Source organism: Miniopterus natalensis, chromosome 17, assembly GCF_054644295.1.
Source record: "Miniopterus natalensis isolate mMinNat1 chromosome 17, mMinNat1.hap1, whole genome shotgun sequence".
Taxonomy (NCBI): Eukaryota; Metazoa; Chordata; class Mammalia; order Chiroptera; family Miniopteridae; genus Miniopterus; species Miniopterus natalensis.
The window spans coordinates 10,277,710-10,301,214 of NC_142097.1; the positions used below are offsets into that span (position 1 = coordinate 10,277,710).

Sequence of the window (23,505 nt, forward strand, 5' to 3'; positions counted from 1 at the left end):
GAGCCCCCTGCCCCCACCTCCTAACATCACAGCAGGCACAACCAACAGTTAAACTTTATATTTACAATATTCTCTTCATCTTTTGCCAGGTTTAAAAATGTGTACAGAGCTGCGAAGGGTAGGGACATGGGATTGTCAGGGGACTGTTCTGGGGAGGATTGGGCATTGGAGTCCGTGGCTGAATCATGGGGTCCCCTAGCCCCTCTCCCATGTCCCAATTTGTGGGACATCTGTCTATAGGGCTCAGGGCCCAGGGCCCTAGCATTTAGAGGGCATGGCTGTTTGGAAAGGAACTAGACCAGGCAGGAGAAGGGGTGGGAAAAGAAGTTTCCATGGGTGGAGGTGGGAGAAGGGATAGTCAAGAGGCAAAGTTCTGGGGAGCCAAGACCAGGGATTCTGGATCTGGGTGTCAGTGGAAGACAGCACCCTGCCCCCTACTCAAGTTTGGCATTAACCCACAAAATGCCAGCAGACAAGGATTCTCTCCTCCACTGGTGCCCCTTAAAACCCTTCCTGATGAGGTTCTTTTCCTTATAGCCTCAGGTCCCCTCTGGGCAGTCACCTTACACGTCCTTTGAAATTTTTCTGGCTGGTGTCTGGTCAAGACCTGTCCCCCATTGCCCCCTCCATCTGTTTCTCAGCATAGCTGACCTCATTCTCTCCCCAACCATGAAGATTTTCTCCCTTGCTCTCCTCCCCTCCACCACCTTTCCTTTCCTTCAGCCCTGGCAGCTGAGGGAAGAGGGAGCAGGTCAAAGAAAGGGAAGGGGCAGCTGAAGGGAGAAGCTGGTTTGACACAGACACAGGGATGGCTTCAGAGAGGAAGAAAGGGATATGGGAAAAGGAAACTGAGGCACAGAGGGAGGGATGAGACATTGTGAGGATAGAAGAGGCACAGGTAGGACCCCTTAGCCGCCACCTCCCCTTCCCCTGTATCCCACCTGCTCCCACATTTATCTGCTCTGGCCCAGGCCTGGGGAATCCTTGGCAAACCCACCTACCCAGTTTGGCACAGATGAGTAATGGTCTGAGGACTGAGGGAAAGGCTGTCTTCAGACCCCAATGAGGGCTTTGGTCAAACATGCATGGCCTCTACGGGTGGCAGGTCCCACGCCCCTGACCCCCAACTCAGCATCTCTGGGGGAGGGAGGAGCAGAGGTCTCCCCTCAGGGTTGATACATCCCCCTCAGCTTCTGTCAGTTAGAAGTCTGTTCCCACCTGCCGTGTGAGGAAGAATTAGGTGGCCTGAGGCCTGGGGGATGCAGGGAAATACTGGAGAGAAAGGGACCATCTGCATGGGAAAACACACATCCACATGCAAGAACATGTTTCCACTCAGAGAAGTGTGCCCTGGACCTGTGGGAACACAAATTCCCAGGCAGTACCGGGCTGCATGGATCTCCTGACCCCCTGGCAGGGATTCTGTGTGTTGTCTATGGAAGGTGAGGCCTACCCAGGAGACCATGCTTCACCTGACTTGTGCCACGGGGTGGGGAGGGTGGGGGACATGCTTCTCCAGAGTGGAGGGGGATGGGGGAGCTGTGATTTCCTTACTACTTCCCAAGAACCACCCTGTGTTGTCTTGTGGCCAAGGGTCACTGTACATGAACACACCACTTCCAGGGTCTCCATGGGGTGGGGAGGGGAGAGAGGAGGTGGGAGAGGCATGAGGGGATATGGTTCTGGGGTACAAATCCCCACAGAAATTCTTTGAGGGGGCCAACATGTGTCCAGGGCGGCGAAAAAAACCTCACCCTGCACATGGGAAAACGCACCCCCTTGTGAGAAAGCACACCTCCACGTGGGAAAATCCTTCCACACACCGAAGACTGGTGTCCCAATGGAGGGGACAAAATACCCCCGAGTTGTTCAAAGGCCCAGGTCCAGAGAAAAAAAATGGGCCTCTATGCATGGGAAAACACGCATCTTGGTGAGGAGACCCATGTCCTCCTAATGTTCTTCCACGTGTGACGTGTGACGTGTGACGAGAAAAGCCTGTTGCCAAGTCGCCCTCCCTGCCTTCCGAGTGGCACTTCCTGCCAGTGGGAGGGCTGGGGAGGAGGGCCCCCCCAAGCCTTCCCCTATACCCGGGTAGTGGAGTGGGGGTGGGGTAGAGTGTTGTTGTGACTGGTAGCGGTGGGGGGAGGTGGAGGGAAGGGCCCAAATGGATGGAGGGAGGGTGGCGGTGGGGGAGGTGGTGGTCCCAGGCCACTGGGCAGCAGGGTCAGGGCCCCAGGGGCCAAGAGAGGCACATCGTCCGGTGCCCTGCGCAGGGCCAGGGTGTAGTCGGGTGGGCAGGCAGGGCGAAGGGCCTCAGCAGGGTCCGCCCCAACGCCACCACCCCGTTTCAGCTGCAGTGACACCAGCTCCTCTTCTGGTGGCAGCTCTCGGCCAGTGGTAGGTAGCAGGGGGCCCCCACCAGGCACACCAGAGCCTGATCCACCTGGGGGGCTGAGCCGCCTGCACCGCAGCTCCTGCCGCCGGTCCCGCTTGTAGTAGAGGGCAGCAAAGGCGAGGATGTTGAGGAAGAGGAGGGAGGCACCCACAGCCACAGTGACGCTCAGCTCTGTGGAGTAGTCCCGGGAGTCCCCGGGCAAGCGGTCATAGGCCCTGGGGCCTGGCTCAGGCTCGGGCTCAGGTGGCAGAGTGGCAGGTGGCGGGGGCCGGCGTGTGCCTGGGGCGCCGGGGGGCGGGCGAGGTGGCCAGCGCGTGGCGTAGGGAGGCAGGCGCGTGGTGGTGGTAAAGATCTCCGTGTGCAGGTTGTGCAGGTGGGGCACAAGCTCTAGCCAGAAGGCCACCTTGTTGGCACGATAGTTGTCACGCACACGAGGCTTCAAGCCAATGTGCAGGTACTGCTTCTCCTTGCTGTTGAACTTGCTCCACACCACCTCCTCGAAGCGGTTGGGCTTGGTATGGATGAACTTGGTGTCCTGTGGCACCGGCTGGTTGGGGTCGCTGTGGGCACAGGAGGGCAGGAAAAGGAGGAGTGAGGGTGAGGTTCCAACAGGTGTGAGAAGGTGGGGGTAGAATGGGGAGGGAGACAGAGATGCAGAGATCCAGGAACAGAAGGAAAGTCTGAGTTAAAGAGAAAGGCAGAGACAGAGAGAAAATGGATAAGAAGAGACAGAGAAATTGCCAGAGACGGGGACAGAAAAACAAAGAGGGAAGGAGACAGACTGCTAGAGACAGCCAGAGATGAGGACAGAGGGAAGGGAGAAGCAGAGACAGACAAACAGCCAGTGAGAGAGGCAGAGGCTGAGACTGAGTGAGAAAGAGACATAGAAACAAAGACACATGAAACACAGCCAGCGTGAAATCAGCAGCAAAAAGCAAACAGATCAAAGGGAAAGGGAGAGATATCAATGGCTTTCAAGAATGAGAGATACAGAGAGCAATAAAGAGACAGACAGACACAAACGCTTAAACACACTCATGCACAGATGGGAGTAGTCAGAGGGCAGAGCACTGGGACAAGAGAGAGGGTGACTAGGCAAGGGAGCAAAGAAGAGACAGACATGGAGCCAAAGCCACCAAGTGAGCCCACCCCCAGAAAGGACAGGGACCTCTCTGTTTAACTGCTGAATCTCCAACACATAACTCAGTGCCTGGCACAGAGAGGGTACCCCAGCAGGTGTCTGAGTCAAGAAGGCAAGAGTGCCATAATGTAGGGGTGATGGCCTTGTGAGGGAGTGAGAAAGAGAGGAGCTGAAGGTGGAAGGTGTGTGCGCTTTGGCCTGCATGGTGCCCCACCCAGCCCCTCTGGCCCTCACCCAGTCTTGGCGAAGTTGGTCCAGTAGGTCATGACCACGGCGCTGAGCATGACATCATTCTTAGAGAAATTGCAGGGGAAGAGGTCGGTGGCACCCACCATGGGCACACCAAAGACGTAGGGGAGCTCGTCCCCGTGCGCTGCATCTGCCCACTCAGGCCGGCCCTCAGCCTGGCAGTGGTGGTAGAAGGTGTAAAAGTAGACAGGGGACTGGTAGTCGGCATGCAGCTTGGCGGTGGCCACGGCTGGTGCCACCCACTGGTGATCAGTAAAGAGCGCCAGCAGGGTCTTACGGCGCATCTCACCATTGTCCCGGTCGGCCCAGTCTGTGTACATAAACTTGATGGTCTCCCGCAGCACATCCTTGCCCTCGGGGTAGCCATACAGGTTGTCCACAAAGTTGGAGACTGTGAAGTCAAAGGCGCTGGCGGACACGCCGTCCTCGCTCTCTGCTGAGTCCTCCACGAACTTGAGGCCCTCTCCTTGGTTGACACCGATGAGCATGTCGTAATTTAGGAATTCTCCCTGCTGCATGAGGATCTCAGGGTCATCGGGGACGACGTCACCGTCCACCACGGGCCCGAAGGCGATGTGGTAGCTGGGGAGAAGGGGTCAGGGTCTCATCACCTGCTCACTGGCCTCCTCTCGGCTCATAGCTTGCTGAGCCCTCAGCCCTGAAGACACTTCTCCCTAGTTAAAATCTCCTTTGAATCCTTAAGGGAACTTGGCCTGTTGGGAAGTCTTCTCTGAAGCACTTTCTGACACCTTGGGCATACTTGCTCTGTTTGGGTACCTCCACTTAGGAAAGGCTTCCAAGAATAGAAGGCAGGGCCACTAGAGGGGCCTGAACCCCACCTCCCCTTGCCGAATAAAATGCCTGCAGACACCTCTCACCCTCAGTCTCCTTGGAACTAGCAAGGTGGGTGAAGGCCTGGACCCAGCCCTCTCCCATCCCCATACCAATACCCATACCGGGCAGGCTGCACGTCCTGGTCCACCAGCTCCCGGGAAGGCTTCCGACGCAGACACTCCACAGCTTCAGCACTGTCCTCCCGGTCACAGCCCACCTTGGCTGCCAGCAGCCGCGTATATTTGAGCGGCTGATAGTTGACAGACCAGCTGGAAATGGCAGTGCCACTCTGGGCGATGGCCTTCTGGAATAGCCCTAATGAAACAGGCAGGCTTCAGGCTGGGCGTATCAAAGGAGGGCCTGGTGGGTTCAGGGGTATGGGAAAGGGGACAGGGCTGGCAAGATGATGAGGTTGCTGGTACCTTCCGAATGGTGGGAGAGGATCAGAAGGTTGACACAGGATGCACCTGCCCCAGACCCAAAGATGGTGATGCGCTCGGGGTCACCCCCAAAGTGGGCAATGTTTTCACTGAGCCAGCGCAGGGCCTGGATCTGGTCCAGGAGTCCATAGTTGCCTTTTGCAGCCTGGTCCCCAGTGCTGAGAAAACCTGGAGGTAAAGGCAGAAAGGGAGCTACCTGGGGGTGTTATAGTGTCCTTGACCCTTACCAGGGCAGCCCAGAAGCCATTTTGCTGCTGCTGGGTTTAAAAGACCCCACCCCCACCCACCAGGCCCCCCTCCCAGGCTCCCTAGATTTGGCTGCCCTCCCTCACCGAGCACCCCAAGGCGGTAGTTGAGCGTGGCTACAATGACGTTGCCATAGGCAGCCAGGACAGAGCCATCGAACATGTTCCCGGTGCCCTCCATGTAGGAGCCACTGTGCAGAAACAGCATCACAGGCTTCTTTCCAGAGTCCCGGATATCTGCGTGGGGAGGGGGTGGGCAGGTGGGCCGGGAGTGGGGACAAGGACACAGTGAGACCAGAAGCAGCTCCTCCCAGCTCCCAGGCCTGCTGAAGACCAGCCCAGAGCTCAGGGGACATGTCATTCCCATCCCTGGGGGGCAAGACCGGATTCCCCTCCCTCCCTCCCCAGCTAGCTCTGACAGAAGGTCCCTCCCCACCTCCTGCCAGTCTGTTCCACAGCACTTCAAATGCCGGGCAGACCTTCTAAGAAGCCTAACAGAGGCAGGGGTGGGGTGTGGCCCTCCTCAGGGCATCTGCTGGATCCAGGGGACCCCCTCCCCATACACATACAGCAAATGTCCTTTCTGCTCCTAGGAAGAGTGAGCTCCTAAGGCTGGCACTGGAGTTAAAGATGCTGGAAGGGTCCTGGCCTTTTTTCAGACTTAGGCCTTGGACCTCAGCTCTACAAGGTAGCCTAGTCTGTCCATCAGGGGGTGCCAGGCCCTAGGGTCCCTGGGGGCTTGGTCTCCTCCCCGCCCTAATTCCTTTCTAGGTCACCTCCCCAGTCACCATGGCAACCCCCAGCCTAATTACTATGGCAGAAGGAGGCAGGGTGGGAAAGAGCCTGCTTAATGAAGACTGGGTGCAGCTCTCTAGTCTCAGAACCCCCTGCAAACTGGCCTGAACCCTGGGTTCTGCACCAGACCCTTCTCTTGTCATGTCCCAAAAGGATCACATAATCACTGCTACATGTAGTAGACTTTTAAGGCACTCCAGACGGCACTGAGGAGTGACTAATTCCATAAGACGGTGGGAGTCTGAGAGGGCTGCCACAGTCCCAAAGGCTATATACCAAGTACCCTCCCCTGAAGCCTCTCCATGATTCACCACAGCACGAGGGCTGGGCTGACTTCTGGCCCACAGGCCTTCCTTTCTTGATACCTGTGGTCTCTGACTAGCCTGGGCACTCAGCAAACAAGAGCAAGGCCCAGGCCTCCACAGCTGGTCCCCAGTGGCTCTGCCAGCCAGCCTCCTGCATCCTGATGGGAACTTTCTTCTAGCCAGAAGGTCAACCAACAGGTCATTAAGACACTCCCCTCCATCCCCTACAGGCGGCTTCCTGCCTCCTATCTCTTAGGACCTTCTCTACCACCTCCCTCTGCCTGACTTTGACCAGGAGCTCGTAGGTGGGCAGTGCCCCCTCTGTGTCCTCCCCAAATGCTATTTTTCCCTTTGTTCCTGAACCTCCGGTGGCCTTCCAGCAGGTCAGGCTGAAGTCTCTTTCCCTCCAAGGCCCTGTCCTAAATGTCCTCAGTTTTCCCCCTCCTCCCCACACAGCACCTCCACTCCCAATGTGGGGGAGGGGGAGTCAGAAAGGGAAGGAGCAGGAAGGGGGGCTGGGGCAACAAGAATTCAAAACCCACAACAAAAAACAGGATCAAGAAAGAAGAAAGAAAAAAACAACAACCAAAAAGCAAGAAGCTCTCGGGGCAGATTCAACAAGAAAAGGAAAAAAAAAAAAAAGAAAAAAGAAAAAAAAAATCTGTTTTTTTGAAAAAAAAAAGAAAAAAAAAAGTTCTTTGCATTTTTTTCCAAAATTTTGTGGTGAAACTTCAAGATATTGGGCCCTGTTTTCAAAAATTTCCAAATTCTTTAATTTGCTTCAAATGTTAGAGTTTTCTGCATCTGACAGGCTTTTCGAAATTGTAGCAGGTTTCTGATGTTTCAATTGTGTCATCAACTTGCCACCTTAAAAATTTTTTTTCAAATGTTGTTTTGCTTCAAATTTAAATTTTTTCAAATGTTACATGTCACAAGTTTCAAAACAATCCAAATTTCTGTCAAACTCTAAACATTTTATCCAATTCTTTGGCGGTTTTTTTTTTTCTGACATTCCAATTTCTTTTTCACTTTATTTTCGCCATATTTAGTTTTCTTGCAGGTTTTCTAGTGGGTCCAACATTGTTCAAATTTCATTTGAAGATTTCATAATTCTTTTTTCCAATTATTCTAAAATGTTCTTTTCTTTTCTTTTTCATTTTTAGTTGGGAGAACGGCTGAGGCCTTGAGGGCTGTGGGGCATTTAGTTAGGGGCAGGGCCGTGAAAGTGAACGTCCTCTTATCAGCAACCACATGCAGCAGCGGGATTTTTAAATCTACCTGTGTCTGGCGGATTGAGCGTCGCCTCGTCACGTTTTTTTGTGAGCGGACCTAAGACCGGGAACACAAAACAGAGAAAAAAGGACAATTTTGTGGGGAAAGATGGGGGTCGGGGGAGGTGGTGGATGGGGAAGGGAGGAGAGAACGCAGAAAAGGGGAGGGGGGGGCAGAAAAAATAAGCCAAAAAAAGCAAAATTTGTTTGCAAGAAAAAGAAACCAAGAAAAGAGAAAAACGTTTCTACAACCCAATTTTGTTCCCCTCCCCGGAAAAAGTCATGCCCCAAAGAAAAGTCTTGTTTTGGGGGGGGGGCCTAAGTGGGCTGAGGCCTGTCTTAAGACATATTGACTTGGCTGGAAAGGATTTGGCTTGTCGATGTGTTGGCTAATTGCTGGAAATGAAACGGTGTTAGAGGTGGGGTGGGAGGGGAGGGGAAGCCTGCCTGGGAGACCAAGGCCAGCTGTGCCACCTGGGCCACCACTCACGCAGACCCTCTTCAAAGCCAGCCAAGCACCTGCCTGCACCCCAAGGCTGTAGAGAGGAGGGGCTGCAGCAGAAAGGATTCTGCTTCCCTCTGGACCAATCTGGAGGGCTGTGGGTAGGTCAGCTAAAGCTGCCTGCCCACCTACCCACCCTCTCAGCCACCTGCATTTCTCTTCCATCTGCACTCACAGGCCTGGCTTCTCACCCCATCTCCCCAATGTGGGGCGAAGCAGGGAAAGGGGTCATCAGGTCTTGCCCTCCACTCCACTTCTTCCCTCTGTACCCCTCCCCCCAAAACCTCATCCCCCTACCCAGGCCTGCTCTCCTCCCCCCCAAATGGTAAACTTCCCACCAGGGGCAGCAGCCCCTCACCAACCCCTGCACTAATGCCAAAAAGCCCCCCTCCCCAATTGGGGGTTCAGCCCACAAATAGGGAATAGGAAACAGTGCCCTGAGCCAGCCTGACACATAGGGTGCCAGGAAGTGCTTGGAGGCCCAAAGTACGCGCACTGTCATGGAAAGGTCCCAGACTAGGCCCAGAGTTTGGCTCCAGGTTTCTTTCAGGGGAGAGCTGGAACCCAGGGGCCTGCCGGGGTTCCCCCAGGCTGACTGGTATCTCCTCACAGCAGGAGGAGGGATGGGTCAGCAAGGCCCAAGCAAGCCTGTGGAAGGCTTCTCCCAACTGGCAATAGTGGCTCCACGGGGACCCATTAGGATCAGGGCCTGTTCTCTGTGACAGAATGGGGACGGGGGTGAAGTCAGCAAGGCATGTGTGTTACGTGAGAATATTAAGTGCATGTATGCGTCTGTGTGTGCGCCTGAGTCAACCTCTTCCTCCTATCCCAGAGATGGTGTGAAGATTCAGTGAGATCAGCTGAATGTGTCAGGCCCCAAGCAGGCTGGCAGTAAGCAGTGGTTAAAAATACAGAAGGTGTGGGCATGGATGGTGTGGGGCAGGGTGGACAATTTGTGTGGAGATGTTGGGGTAGATAGTCCACTGGTGGGAAGTGCTGGATGGATGTTTTACATGGTGTGTGATAAGACAGCCTACTGGAGGACACTGGGTTGGACAGCTTATATGAAGATGTGGGAGTGGGGCCTGGCTGGCATGGCTCAGTGGTTGAGTGTCAACCTGTGAACCAGGAGGTCACAGTTCGAATACAGGTCAGGGCACATGCCTGGTTTTGGGCTGGACCCCCAGTGGGGGGCATGCAGGAGGCAGCCAATCAATGACTCTCTCTCATCACTGATGTTTCTATCTCTCTCTCCCTCTCTCTGAAATCAATAAAAACAAATTTTAAAAATAAATAAAATGTATTGCTTTTAAAAAATATATGTGGGAGTGGAGAGTACACGGATGGGGAGTGTTTAGATGGACAGTCTGCGTGGAAGCACTGGGGTGAAGAATTCACAGGAGGGAGAGTACTGGATGGGGTAAGTAGTCCATGAAGGGCAGGAGAACGTGGAGTGGATGGTTCTCATGAAGAGGGTGTTCGGTAAATGTTCTATTAGGGTGCTTGGAATGTGGATGGGATTAGAGTGAATGGTACTGCTGTGCATTGTGTGTACAGGTTACTAGGAGGCACGGTTTATATGGGGAGGGGTCGTTAGGGTGTTAGGGTACATGGCTGGCATGAGCAATAGAGGGTAGATAGTCCATACAGGTGTTGGAAAGGATATGGGTGGGTTGAGGTAAATGAGATGTTCTGTGATTGGCATGTTCTGTACTTGGGTACAGGGACTATGTGGTCTGAGTGGCCTGGTGGAGCACATGGTCCAGTGCAGTGTTATTGAGATAAAGGTCTATCTATGTATGGGTGTTACTAGACACAGGATCTATAGCCAGGGATACTGGGAGCCACAGGTGTGGCTGATGGGATATACAATTTTAGAGAAGCGTTGGAGTATGCACTGTGTATGTGACAGTGTTGGGAATTGTGGTATGTAGGGTGTTGGAACACATACATGGCCAGTGTGTAGGCTGGGTGGGTACATGATCTGAATGTTGAGTAGTTGAGATTCTGATCTGTTGAGGGACTTGAATACATGATGTGGGGGTGCTGGATGGGTAGGGTGAAGAGGGCTTCCTGGTACCAGACCTGTGTGTAAAGTTGCTGGAAAATGGCCTGTGGGGGGTGTGGTAGGAGTGGATGGTCTCTGTTGAGGTGTTGGGATATTCTGGAGTAGAAACATGGGGTGTTCGAAGGACGATGTGGGGCTGTGAAGATAGTCTGTTGAGGTGGCTGGAGTTGTGCTGATTACCTTTGTTGCGGACAGCTGGAAGGTACTCGGAGAGACACTGATTAATCTTACTGTGCTGAAGGTTGGCAGGTGGAGAATGTCCAGGAGGAGTGTGCTGGGGGCTATGAGCAGAGCTGCAGTGAACTGAGAGTTTATTGACAAGACAGCCAGTTGGAGAGCACCAGGGAAGGTGTTTTGATGGTGGGCTGTGCTGTAAGTGGAGAGGCCCTTGGCAAGGAGTTTCCCTGATCCTTCAGGACTGTATAGGGGTCAGAGGACATAGCATCCTGGAGAAGAGGAACTCAGCTTGGACAAGGGGCTCTGGATGTGATGTGATAGATGGAAGTCTGCAGTAACTGGGGAGAAAGGAGGAATCTATGTTGTCCTTGAGGTATAGATGTTGCTAAAGTGGACAAGCCAGGGACGAGCCCAGGCCTGAGAGTGGGAGGTGGGGTAGAGCTGGGATGGGTGTCTAGGCAGGTGATGGATGCCTCCCCTGTGGGGACAGGATGGGTATAAGTCCAGCCTAGTGCCTGCTGACCTTACCACTGGTTCTCTGTGGGCACAATGAACTTCTGGGGCGGCTGTCTATGGGATTCATTCCTGGGACTGTTCGGCAGGCACCGAAACCACCCTTGGAAGGCAAGCAGGGCTGGCGGGGACATGCTGTCGGCTCACTGTCCCTACAAAGCCCAGCTCCCGCCCGGACTGCGCTGGTGCCTGAGGCTCTGCATGTGTGTTTGTGGGCTGTGTTCACGGAGTGCCCGACCTGGTGCCCCCGCCCTTACCGTCCTCGGTGGGCACGTAGAGGTTGAGGTACAGGCAGTCCTCGCTCTGGTTCTGCACGTAGGTGGCGGCTGCCTCCAAGTTGTCGGTGAACCACACAGGCAGCATGATAGCGGGCAGCGCCCCGTGCAGGTTCTGCGGGCAGGCGGGTGGCAGGGTGGTGGCGTTGCGTACACCAGGCCACGAGGCTGGGGCCTCTGGCGGCTGGAAGCGGCGGGCGCCCAGGGGTGGGGTGGCGTAGGGCACGCCCAAGAACTGCACGACCGGGCCCAGGATCTCGTTGTTGAGCTCGCGTCGCACACCACGCACTCGCCCGTAGGCCGTGTTCACCACTGGGAAGCGCTCCTCCCCAAGGCTGCTGAGGCCCAGGCCAGGGCCACCTGGGGAACCGCCTCCGGGACCCCCTCCCCCCCGTTGAGCCCCCACCAGCCCCACCAGACACAGCGCCAGGAGCCACATGCTGATAGGGGGACCCCCCCTCCCTCCCCGGGACCCCCCCCCTCGGAGAGAGAGAGAAGGGGGGGGAGAGGGAGGGAGGCCCCCCCTGGCCCCAGGGGGGAGGAGGGGGTGGGAAAGGAGGGAAGAAGGGAGTGGGAAGGGACCTGGGTTAGATTGGACAGAGAAGGGGTCTGTTCCTCTCCATGGAGGGGACAAGGGGTGGGGAAGGAAGTGGGAGAAGGTGAATACAGGCTGGACCTGTGGGTTGGAGGGAGAGGGTATGCAAGATACAAACAGACAGACAGAAACATACACAGGAGAGTGGAAGAAGGGAAGGGAAGAAGGGCAGACAGAAAGGAATGGGGAAACAGAAGAGACAAGTGGTTAGTGACTTGGAATTCAGACCAGTTGACCCCCGTCTTCCACCCTCAGGCCCCCCCCAGCACTTCCTCCCCACCCCAAAAACCCCCTCCATCAGAAGGGACCCAGATAGAAAAGTGTGAGGCTCGGGGCAGGGTCAAGATGTGGTAAAAGTCCAGGACAACCAAGGGGAAGGGCGGTCTGCTCCCCAGACCTGGCCTGCCTCCTTTCAGCTGCTTTATCCCTACCGGGAGGGCTCTCCTCAGGGACTCAGGAGTCCCAGTTCCCACCTCCCTGGGAGGGATGAGATAGACAAGGAAGAGAAAATAAAAATACCAAGTCATTAATTAGCAAGAAGTGGAGGGTTTGTTTATACGTGTTAATTACTCCTGAGCTGTAATTTCATGGCACTGAACCCCTACCCCAGGCCAGACTCCCAGCCTTCCTTGGGACTGCATAAGCCCAGCACCTTCTCCTCCCTTCAACATCCCATCCCATTCCCTAAGGATTTGTGCAGCAGTGGGAGGGGACCCCTTTCCCCCAGGCTCTCTCCATTTCTTCCCTGAGAAGTTAAGGTGCCTTGAGGCAGGGGTTAGAATAGGGGGGGGGATGCTGGAGGGGGGCAAATCCAGGGACAGATGCGTGATCCTGCAGCCAGTTGCCGAGCGACGGGATGCTGCCCCGCAATGTTACCTCGGCAACGGGCTGCAGCTTTAACCCTGAGGGGGGGGGGTGCCGGTCTGGAGGAAGAGGGTAACGAACTGGCATGGTTATGGGGTCCATTCTGGGCATGAGTCAGAATGCTAGAGTTTCCCCTAACCTTAGGACAGAGGAAGAAGTATGTATGTTGAAGGGAGCGGGAGATTGGGGGCATTAAAGAACCCTAAAAGATCCGCCTCTTGGCCCTTGTTGGCCAATCAGAGCCTAGTCCTAGTGACCAGGCCTCTGGCTAGGGAGAAGGGGTGCTGAGGTGGGTTTGGAGGGCATCAGACGCACCCACTGACTACCCCCCTCCCACAGTCTTGAACAGCCTTGTACTCCAGGCACCTCTTTTTTCACGCATGGCATTTTGACCCATGTCCTGGGAGCAAACCTAGGCTTTCTGCTCATCCCATCTCAGCTATTCACCTCCCCTTCCCCTGGCCAGTCCCCCACAGATGCTGCTCTGATGCCTGGATGCTCAGGGCAGCAGGAGCAGGACAAGGGAAGAGATCAGACTGAAGGGGCAGACACCCAGGTCATTTCAGCAACCCCCCCACCCCCCCAGCTGCCAGAGCTGTTTGCTGACGCGGGGTTTTCAGAGCCAGGCGCCAGCCCGCGGGTGGCTCTCTGCAGGTGTCAATTTATTCCAGAGATGAGGACACGGGACTCCTTACCCCACACGCCCAGCCATGCCCTCCCCTTCTTCAGGCCCTCTAAAGCTCCTGTCCCCCACCACCTAGAGGGGGCTTGGGGCTGGCTCCCTCAGGATCTCCTCTGCCCACACCAGTCTGGGCTCTGCTTCTTTGGCCTTGCCACCCCCTCCCCCTCCTACTAACTCAGTCTCTCTGCCTCTGTTGCCCCTCCTCCCTTAAGGTACTTTGGGCCCCTGGCCTTCTCTGCCAGGCTCTCTCCCTTCCTTCCTCCCCCTGGAGCCCCTTCATCTCCTTCCTCTCCATAGCGCTCCCTCACAGCACCTTTTCCAGCCTCTTCCAGGCTGCTCCAGCTCTTGTCTTCAGTCTCTAACCCTCAGTCTTTTTTTCATTACTCTCGCCTATATCTCCCTCCTTAGTGTTTCTCATTTTTCTCTCTCCTTCAAATCCCTTCCTCAAATTTCTCCCTCAAGCCTTTTCTATTTCTTGCTCTCCTCCCTCATCTCTGTCTCCCCCATTTTCTCTCCCCTTCTCTCCTTTCTGTCTGCCACATCTTGCTCCCCCCTCCTCCCTAGCCCTCTGCCTTGCTCTCTCCATTCCTGCCCAGGCCTGACTCCCCCAGCCGGGAAGAGTTGAGGGATGGGGGCTCAGGCCGCAGCCCCCCCCCCTTCCTGCAGTGGGGAAAAATGGCTTGGCCGGGAAGGGGAGAAGGAGGGGGAGGGGAGATGGGAACACACGGGGTCTGTGGGCCCATTCAAAGGATCATTCATGGGCTGGAGAGAGGCAGAGACAAAGAGACCGAGACAGAGAGACACGGCAAGAGCATCCCTAGGCGGAGACGAGCAGACAGGGCAGGCTGGGGGAAACCAGGCGCAGAAAGAGATGGGGAGTGGGAGACCCCAGTGGACCGCCACGCAGTCCCCTCCACCCGGCCCGGCTTAGCTCCTACCTGGCTCAGCCCTGGGGCCGTGGTGCCTCCATCCAGGGCTCCGAGTAGGGGGCGGCGGCCTTTGAGCCCCCGCGGTCCCGCAGGCCCAGCCCCCTCCCGCAGCGCCTCACCCAGCGGGGGAGGGGGATCGCCCCAGCCCCAGGGGGCGGGGCCGGGATCCAGTCGCTCCCCGGGGAGAGGTAGGGGATGGGGTCAGGAGGAACCCGAGAACAGGGAACCGCGCAGTGGGGACAGAGGAGTGAGGAGGGGGCAACGGGACAAGACTGGACTGAGGATCCACTGGCTCCGTGGGCCGGCTTCCAGGGACCAGAAGGCGGTACAGGCGGAGGATCCTAAGGAATCGGGTGCGGGAGGAGGAGTCCACGGCAATCCCCAGGGGCCCGAAGCCCGGGAGCGCAGGATCCGCGGTGCAGGGGCAGGGATCCAGCCGGAATCCTCGGGGAGAGGGAGGGATCTAGTCGATCCCGAGGGCGGGCGGGAGTGGGAGGTCCGGGGAATCAGAGGAAGGCGGGAGTGGAGCCTGGAACCCCGGGGCGGGGGGCAGTACTGCTCCTAGGAGGCAAAGGGGCGTAAGGGGGAGGCTTCGGGGGACGCTCAGCAGCCGGGAGGCCCGGACTCCCGGCTCCGCGCGCCAGGGCCCACCCGCCCCGCGTCCATCCCAGCCTGAGAGTGATGATCCGTCGGCGGAGCAGCCGCAGCAGCCCCGCGCGTCACCGCGCGGCCGCCTCCCCCGCCCCCTGCAGAGAGAGCGGCGCACACCCCTTGCTCGCACCCGCCTGCCCGCCCGCCCTCCAGAGTGTGGGGGATTGGAGACGGTGGAAGAGGGCGGGAGTGGACAGACCGACGGATGGACAAAGTGGACCGGGTCAGGATGGAGACATGCCCCGGTCTCCCATCCTCGGGGCTCTCGTGGTTGGTGGTGGTGGGGGTGGTGGGGGCGAACTATAGGGGGCGGGGCATCATGTGAAGAAGGCGGGGCCTTCGGACCTGGAGGAGGGGTCATATGGGCAGCGGGCGGGGTTTAATGGAGATGGGTGGGGCTTGGGTATCCGTGGGGTCGTCTGTTTTGGGGTGTAGGTCTGGTTTAAAGCTGAAAAGGAGGAGCCTGTGGGGAAAGGGGCGGGACTTTGCGTGGGGACCTGGATCTTTGGAAATTGGCCGGAGATGGGAGGGGGTGTTAAAAGAGGCGATCAACTTGGAAAGTGGGCCAATCCGTGACGCAAATCCTCTAGTGCCGCCCCCAACCCCACCCCCCACTGTTCCTTTCCTTTGCTCCTAATTGGCTCTGATTTCTCCGCCCGCCAGACGTCTTCGCCATTCAGCAGAGGTTTTACAAAGGCGCAAGTACCGGGTGAAGAGCTGGACGCTGAAATAAACACAGCCCTGATTGGGCACCTGTGCACCTTATTTGAATGGAAGCTCGGGATTGGCTGGCCTTGTCGGTGGCCTGGGCGGTGTTCGCTAGGCTCGTGACCATCTACTGCCATGGCCGGGCCCGGGTCCGCTTTCCGCCGCTTGGGTGCCTTGTCTGGAGCCGGGGCCTTAGGCTTGGCCTCCTACGGGGCGCACGGTCAGGGGCCTGGGGATGGAGCTGGGATTGTGCTTGGGGCGACTGACGGGGCCTGGTGCAGGGGCGGAGTCTGTGGGAAGGGCGAGGACTCGCGTAGACCAGACAGCCTGCAAAGCCCTAAACCTTTCAAAGCCCCGCAGCGCGGTCCAATTGGCTCCCAGGACTGCCCACGCGCGTTCCCGCCAGTCACAAGCCTCCTGGGTGCCCTTTCTTTCCTGTGTCCACCTGGGTCCTCCCGGGAGTTGGGCGTCAGGACTGGTGACCTTTGCCTCTCCGTTCCACAGGCGCCCAGTTTCCGGATGCCTACGGGAAGGAGGTGAAGTCACTGCGCTGGGGGCTCCCCGATTTCCGGGTCTCTGAGGGCACAAAGTCTGGGGTCCCTGAGGGAAGTAGGGGAGGGGCCGAGTGCGGGTCTTTGGAGCAGCGAGGGCTGAGAGCCTGAGGTGTGGGTGCCTGAGGGGTGGGGGGTGCTGAGACTCAGTTTGGGAACGACCTTCTGCCCCACGGGATCCAGGCTCCTGAGTTGCTTAGGAAGTCCCCTAATCACTCTTTTTCTTACAGCTCTTTGACAAGGCCAACAAACACCACTTCTTCCACAGCCTGGCCCTGTTAGGGGTGCCCCATTGCAGAAGGCCCCTCTGGGTAAACACCCCCTTACCTAACCCTGACCAAGCCCCACCCACTGCTCAGCCAGCCGTTTCCTTACTATCTTGTTTTCTTCCTTGTATCTCCTTCAGGCCGGGTTACTCCTAGCCTCTGGAACCACCTTATTCTGCACCAGCTTTTACTACCAGGCTCTGAGTGGAGACCCCAGCATCCAGGCTTTGGCCCCTATGGGAGGGAGCCTTCTACTCATGGGCTGGCTTGCCTTGGCTCTTTGAGCTTCCATGTGTTTAATTTCTGGGTACTTTTTTTGAAAGGTGGAACAGGGAGGGGATTAAAAGAGAAAGGCAAATAAAGAACTTTGGAGTCTTTGTTCATCTAACCTCTTGGAGGAGGAAGGGTAGGGATTCTCAGCCTCTGAACTCCCTCACTTTCCTTAGACTGAATCAGCTTTGGGTCTGGGGCTTCTGTTCACTTCAAGTTAATTTGTTATGAGGTTCTTAAACTGGTGGTTATCAGAGTCATAAATAATGCCTGAAATAATGCTGATTCTCACTGAAGCCCTCTTTGGGGCCTGGGAATCTATATTCTAGTAAGCTCTTCTTGTGGTTCTGATGCTCACTAGAATTTGAAGATGACTGTAGGGTAGTGGTTTTCAGCCCTGTCATTCCACAAATTTATTGAGCACTCACTCACTCTAGAAGTCAGGGTCATGGCAAGGCAGGACAGGAGGAGTGCCATTACAGTACTCCTCCCATATTTGTGGTTTTACTTCCCACAATTTTACTTTATGCCATTTTAGTTACCCATGATCATCTGCGACCCAGAAATACAAAATAGAAAATTCCAGAAACAAACAATTCATAACTTTTAGATGGCATGCTGTTTTATGCAATCCCACTCTGTCTCACTGTGATGTAAATTACCCCTTTGTCCAGAGTTACCAGCCCATTAGTCATTTAGTAGCTATCTCAGTTATAAGATAGACTGTCCAGGTATCGAAGTGCTTGTGTTCAGGTAACCCTTATTTTACTTAATAATGGCCCCAAAGCACAAGGGGAGTGATGCTGGCAATTCAGATATGCCAAACAGAAGCTGTAAAGTGCTTCTTTTAAGTGAAAAAGTGAAAGTTCTCAACTTAAGGAAAGAAAAAAAGTATTACTGAGATCTACAGTAAGAATGTACCTTCTATCTGAAACTGTGGAGGAAGAAATTCGTGCTCATTTTGCTGTTGCACCTCAAACTGCAAAACTTACAGCCACAGTGCACAATTAGTGCTTAATTAAGATGGGAAAGACATGAAACTTGTGGGTGGAAGACATAAACAGAAAATGTGTTCTGATAGATGGCAACCTGTCATGTCAGAGAGCATTGAGCCTGTATGAAGACTTCAGCAAGGGTATGAATGTATAGGGAAAAAGCATAGAGGCTTCAGCACTCTGCAGTTTCAGACATACACTGGGGGCATTGGAACGTATCCCCTTTGGATACAGGGGGACTACTGTCCTTACACTATACTCTGGGTTTCAAAGAAGGGACAGAACATTATGTATTAGGGGTTAGAAAATACTTCACAGTGCTTGAGATGATCCTTAAAAGAACTTTGTTGTGTGAAGGAAGCACAGTGAACAAAGAGGTGGGGAGCAGAGGAGTATGGGACTAAAGGAATCTTCAGTGTGGGCCCAGTTTTTGAGAAAAGGAGTGAGCAAAGGTGGCAAGGCAGGCTGGAGTAGCACCCACGGCATGGAGAGAACTGGAAGATATTTAGAAGGCAGTATTTATTAAGCCAGTGCTCATCAAATATTGATCATGTGTCAGATACACAAGGAAATTCAACTGTGAACAAGACAGATGCCATCCTTTCCCTCATGGAGTTTTCCACTTAGTAGTGGAAATGGACCTTAAACAACTAAACACGCAAATATATCACTGTGAGTTGTGCTGTGCTTGGAGGAAAAGAGCAGGGAGGCAGTGGAACAGCGGGTCAGTGGATGCTATGCTCTTTAGATGGGAGGGCCTGGCAGAAGGAGGTCCATCTGAAGCTAACCATGCATAAAGCTGGAAGGAAGTGTATTCTAGGCAGAAAGAATAGCTCACAAAACAGGTCAGAAGGGAGCAGTTCAAAATCTTTGAGGCGGGAGAAAATTGGGTGAGTTGGAAAAAGCAAAACCAGTGTGATCAACATGTAGTGAGTGAGTGATTAGGGCGTCCTGGATGGTCAGTGCAGGCATGGGCAGACGCTCGGAATTTCTTTGTAGTGCAACAATAAATTATTGAAAGGTGTTTTTTTGTGTGTATGTGTATGTGTTTTTAATCCTCACCTGAGGGTATATATTTTTTGAAACATCGGTCACTGATGTGAGAGAGACGCATTGATCGGTTGCCTCCCGCATCCAGGGCGGGGGCCAGGGATGGAGCTTACAACCAAGGTCCCTTCAGTCCACAGGCCAACACTAGCCACTGAGCCAAACCAGCTGGGGCTGAAAGGTTTTGAAAGTGAAAGTGCTAGAATCTGATATGTTTAAAAGATCTGGAGAACCAATCAGACGATGGCAACAGGGGGGCCAGTCAGGAGGCCACCAAAGAGTTCCAGCTGTGAGATGATGATGGTGGCTTGGCTTAGGGTGGGAGAGGTGGCGAAAAGGATCCAATTCAGAATATGTTTTTAAGATAGTGATGATAGGACTTGCTGATGGATTGCACATAGGAGTGAATGAGGGAGATTTCTGGCTTACACACCTGACTAGATAGAGGTGCTATTACTCAGATGAGAAAAACAAGGAGGGGCAGATTAGGGGGAGGCAAATCAGAAGGTCAGTTTTGCTTCCAAAATGTCCAAGAGACGATATCCAACTGGAGGCGCCAAGCAGGTGGGGAGCTCAGAGGTATCTGAGCTCAGGAGAGAGGTCTGGACTCAAATTTACTCTGCAACCCATTCTGGTCAGTCTTCCATTTCTTCCACATAAATGCCCTTGGAAAGATGCCGTGACTCACTATGACCTCCTGGTTGCCAGATCTAATGGATGATTTTCAATCTCATTTTCCTCAGCCTCTATGCAGCATTTGACACAGTTGGCCACACTGTCCTTGAAACACATCATGTTGCTTCTATGACACCACTCTGGTTTTTCCTATCTCTGTGGCTACTTTGCCAGCTTCTCCCTACGCAATTTAAATAAATGGTTTCCAAATTTTAATGAAAAAAGTTAGAACTCCTATGTATACATACTTTAATTTCATTCTTTTAAATTTCTACCTTTGTGTATGTTTTATTTTTATTTTATTTATTTTTTAAATATCTTTATTGATTTCAGAGAGAGGAAGGGAGAGAGATAGAAACATCAATGATAAGAGAGTCATGGATCGGCTGCAGCCCGCAACCCGGGCACGTGCCCAGACCGGGAATCGAACCCTGATCTCCTGGATCCTAGGTTGATGCTCAGCCGTTGAGCCACGCCCAGCTGGGCTGTGTATGTTTTAGAAAGTGCATATCTGTATCGTATACTGGAGGTGCATACTTAATTTTTCTGAAGTATGCACTTACATTCAGAAAAGTACAGAACATTTCTCTAATTGAGGATTTTTAGGTAATCTCATTCAGCTCCACATCTTTCATTAGGATCTGCATATTTTTAAATCCAGAATTTCTGTCTCCCACCCTAATTTCTACTGAGCTCCAGACCCCTGTAGCAGCTTCAGTGAAGCAGAGTGTTCAGTGGAGTCTTGAAGGAGTTAGGTGATGAGAGAAAGAGGCATGTTTCAGGCCAGGCAAGAGCTTTCAAGGCAGCCTCGAAACAAGAGAGCCCAGTGCATTAGAGATCTGAAAGAATTCCTGGTGACTGGCTTGAAGATCATGAGAGGGTCAGTAGTGAAAGATGCGGATAGCAGGGGTCAAATGGTGGAGAGACTGTGCCAAGGGGTTGGCCTATTTTCTGAGGACAGTGGGGAGCCACTGAAGCATTTATATCCAGGGAAGAGACATGATTTGAGGTGTATTAGAGGATCACAATATTTCTTCATTGAAAGACGAATAAAGTAGGCCCCAGAGTGACCCACAACGCCAGTGGCAGAGCCAGCACGGGATCCTCAGGCTCCTACCTCCCAGTTTAGTGGTGTTTTGTTTTTGTTTTTCCTTCAAGGTATCTTTATTGAGTTCAGAGAGAGGAAGGGAGAGGGAAAGAGAGAGATAGAAACTTCAATGATGAGAGAGTCATTGATTGGCTGACTCCTGCGTGCCCCCCACTGGGGATTGTGCTGGCAACCTGGGCATGTGCCCTGACTGGGAATCAAACCCGGACCACCTGGGTCATAGGTTGAAGCTTAACCGCTGAGCCACCCCAGCTGGGCCAGTTTAGTGTTCCTGATGCATCTTCATCCTTCATCTCAGGCAATGTCTGGGCTATAGGGAACCTCCAGCTGGAACAGACCTTGGCTTCTGGAACATACACTCTCCATGTAATGTGATCCCTAATTTAGCTTTGGTCCTACCAGTGGGCTGGGCTCTTGGAGAACCAATATAAATAAGGCCTGCTTGATAATTTGTCCCTATTATTACTACACATTGTATCTCAACAGTCCTGAGAGTTAGTGGAAAGCTAAGAGAGGTACAGTAACTTGTTCTGTATCATAGGAGGACCTGGGTAAGCTGTGATTCAAACTCTCTTCTGTTCAATTCCAAGAGCTAAATTCTTTCCTTCTTGTACATACCGAGAAATGTAGATTTCAACAGTGAAGACAGACCATTTAAAACATAATTTGATACAATGTGTTCAGTGTTACAAGTAGAAACAGGCGGGCTTGCTTTGCCTTTCAGATTGGTAAGACTTCGGTCTGCCTGCTGGGTTTTCAGCATGCATAGTTCACCAGAAAAAAAGGGGACAAGATCATACTGGTAACTAAACAAGAGGGAGAACAGGAGTGCCTGGAGCTCGGGATGGAGTGGGAAGCAGGAAAAGGCAAAATAGTAAGTGTGGAGCTCACACTGTGAAGGGTCTCCTGGGCCAAGCCTGAGTCAACTTTGACTTCCCTTTTCCTCACATCCTATATCCAAGCACTCATCAAGTCCCGCTGGCTCAAATATGTAACTGGAATCTGACCATTTCCCCCACCTGCACTGCTACCACTCTGGCCCCTGATCCAAGCCACCATAAAATCTCGCCTAGTTTTATGCAAGAATTTCCTTCTGCCCTTGCCTACCTACAGCCTACTGTGGACAAAGCAGAGAGAGACAGAAAGAGAGGTCTTTCTAACATAGTAGTCCTCAGCCTTAGCTGCACATCAAAGCCTGCTGAGGAATTCTCACAAAGTTCTTATGGCCCTGGCCGGTGTGGCTCAGGGGTTAGAGCATTGGCCTGTGCACCTAAGGGTTGCAGGTTCAATTCCTGGCCCTGATCTGGGCATGTGCAGGAGGCAACCAGTCGATGTGTCTCTCTTGCATTGATCTCTCTCTCTCTCTCTCTTCCCTCCCTCCCTTCCATTCTCTAAAAAAAAAAAATAATAAAAAATAGAATAAAATCAATAGAAAAATATCCTCAGGTGAGGATTAACAACAACAAAAAGTTCTTATGTCTGCAACTCCAGATTTTCTAATTTAGTTGTGAAGTGGGGCCCAGGCAGACGTATTTTTTAAAGCACCCCAACTGATTCTAACTTGTGGTCATTATTTCAGTATGTGAGTCTCATGTCTCTTCTCTGTCCAGCACTTCCCATCTCTCTGAGTATAATCCAGTGGTCTACAAGACTGTATGTGATCTGGTCTCTTGTGACCTCTCTTACCTCCCTCTCATTCAGTCTAGTCCAGGAACACTAATCTTTTTGTTCACTGAACAATTAAGGCACACTTCTGCCTTGAAGGCCTTGCTCTGTTGCCTATACTTGAAACACTTCTTTAAAAAAATTTTTTTTATATGTCTTTATTGATTTCAGAGAGAGGGAGGGAGAGGGAGAGAGAGAGATAGAAACATCAATCATGAGAGAGTCGTCATTGATCAGCTGCCTCCTGCACGCCCCCCACTGGGGATCGAGCCTGCAACCAGGCCTGTGCCCTGACCGGGAATCGAATGGAGATCTCCTGGATCACAGGTCCGTGCTCAACAGCTGAGCCACGGTGGCCTGTGAGACACTCTTCACTTAGAAGTCTGCATGGCTCAGTCCTTGACCTCCTTTAGGTATTTGCTCACCTATCACCTTCTTGGTGATGCCTTCCTAGTCCGCCCTCTTTAAAATTGCAACCCCTGCCCACCACTCTCTAGCCTCCTTATTCTGCTCCATTTTTCTTCATAGCACTTGTCACCATCTGACATTATCTGTCTCTTCTTCACTAGAATGTAAACCACAGGGGATCAGGAATTTTTGTTAATTGTTTTTGACTGGTACATATTTCTATCACCTTAAACACTATCTGACATACAGTAAGTGCTCAGTAAATCTTTGTTGAATAACTGAATTTCTGGATGTTTATGTATTTTGGTAGAGGGTGGTCCATGGTTTGGGCCATGTAGAATCTGAGGCACGAAGGGATACCAGGGGAGAGGTCAAGCCCTTGTCTGAAGCAGATGATGACTGACGCTGTGGGAGCAGTTGACCAGCTCAGAGGAACATGGACATATGAGCAAAAGAGCCCCCCAAACCAGCTTCTCCCCATGTTCATCCTGATGAGTTTCTCCTTCATCTGCCTGGTCAACAGGCACCTGAGGTTACGCTGGACTCCTCTGGACTCCTCGCCGCCACATATCCCCCAAACAAGTTCTGTATTGCCTAGTCTGTCTGCACGACCACAGCCATCCTCTCCCTCAGACGACTGCCAATGACCCATTGTTTTCCACAGCGCAGTTTTAATGGTTTTTCCAAAACAAAAATTGGACCTTAAATTTTCCTTAATTAAATTTGGTCTTAAACCCTTTCAGTAGGTTCCCTGCTGCCCTTGGGGCCAAGTTCCAGCTCCCACAGGCCCTCTCAGCTCATCTCTTCCCACTCTGCCTATAGGCCCTCAAGGCACAGGACTCCCTCACACCTGGGGCCTCTGCTCAGGACGCAAAGGAAGA

At 53.3% G+C, this 23,505-nt stretch overlaps 2 protein-coding genes across 7 annotated transcripts; one reads left to right on the top strand and one right to left on the bottom strand.

Moving 5' to 3' along the window:
• Positions 1 to 43: 43 nt before the first annotated feature.
• NLGN2 (neuroligin 2) lies at positions 44 to 15,192 on the bottom strand. Of its 6 annotated transcripts, XM_087825896.1 has the most exons (9): positions 15,131 to 15,192; positions 14,290 to 14,841; positions 11,193 to 12,282; positions 7,683 to 7,733; positions 5,392 to 5,541; positions 5,042 to 5,227; positions 4,742 to 4,934; positions 3,771 to 4,367; positions 44 to 2,955 (listed from the first exon to the last, which is right to left on the bottom strand). In XM_087825896.1, the coding sequence occupies exons 3-9, from the start codon at positions 11,647 to 11,649 to the stop codon at positions 2,082 to 2,084; spliced, it is 2,508 nt and encodes an 835-aa protein (XP_087682022.1). In that variant the 5' UTR covers positions 11,650 to 12,282; positions 14,290 to 14,841; positions 15,131 to 15,192; the 3' UTR covers positions 44 to 2,081. The 6 variants fall into 6 exon arrangements, with proteins under 6 accessions (XP_087682022.1, XP_087682024.1, XP_087682021.1 ...); XM_087825898.1 differs by lacking the exon at positions 15,131 to 15,192 and having other exon boundaries at positions 11,193 to 11,886; positions 14,290 to 14,936; XM_087825895.1 differs by lacking the exon at positions 15,131 to 15,192 and having other exon boundaries at positions 14,290 to 14,936.
• TMEM256 (transmembrane protein 256) lies at positions 14,549 to 18,467 on the top strand. Its single transcript, XM_016222516.2, has 5 exons — positions 14,549 to 14,633; positions 15,595 to 15,859; positions 16,144 to 16,175; positions 16,421 to 16,501; positions 16,597 to 18,467. Exons 2-5 carry the CDS (start codon positions 15,775 to 15,777, stop codon positions 16,738 to 16,740), a joined length of 342 nt encoding a protein of 113 aa, XP_016078002.1. The 5' UTR covers positions 14,549 to 14,633; positions 15,595 to 15,774; the 3' UTR covers positions 16,741 to 18,467.
• The last annotated feature ends 5,038 nt before the right edge of the window (positions 18,468 to 23,505 follow it).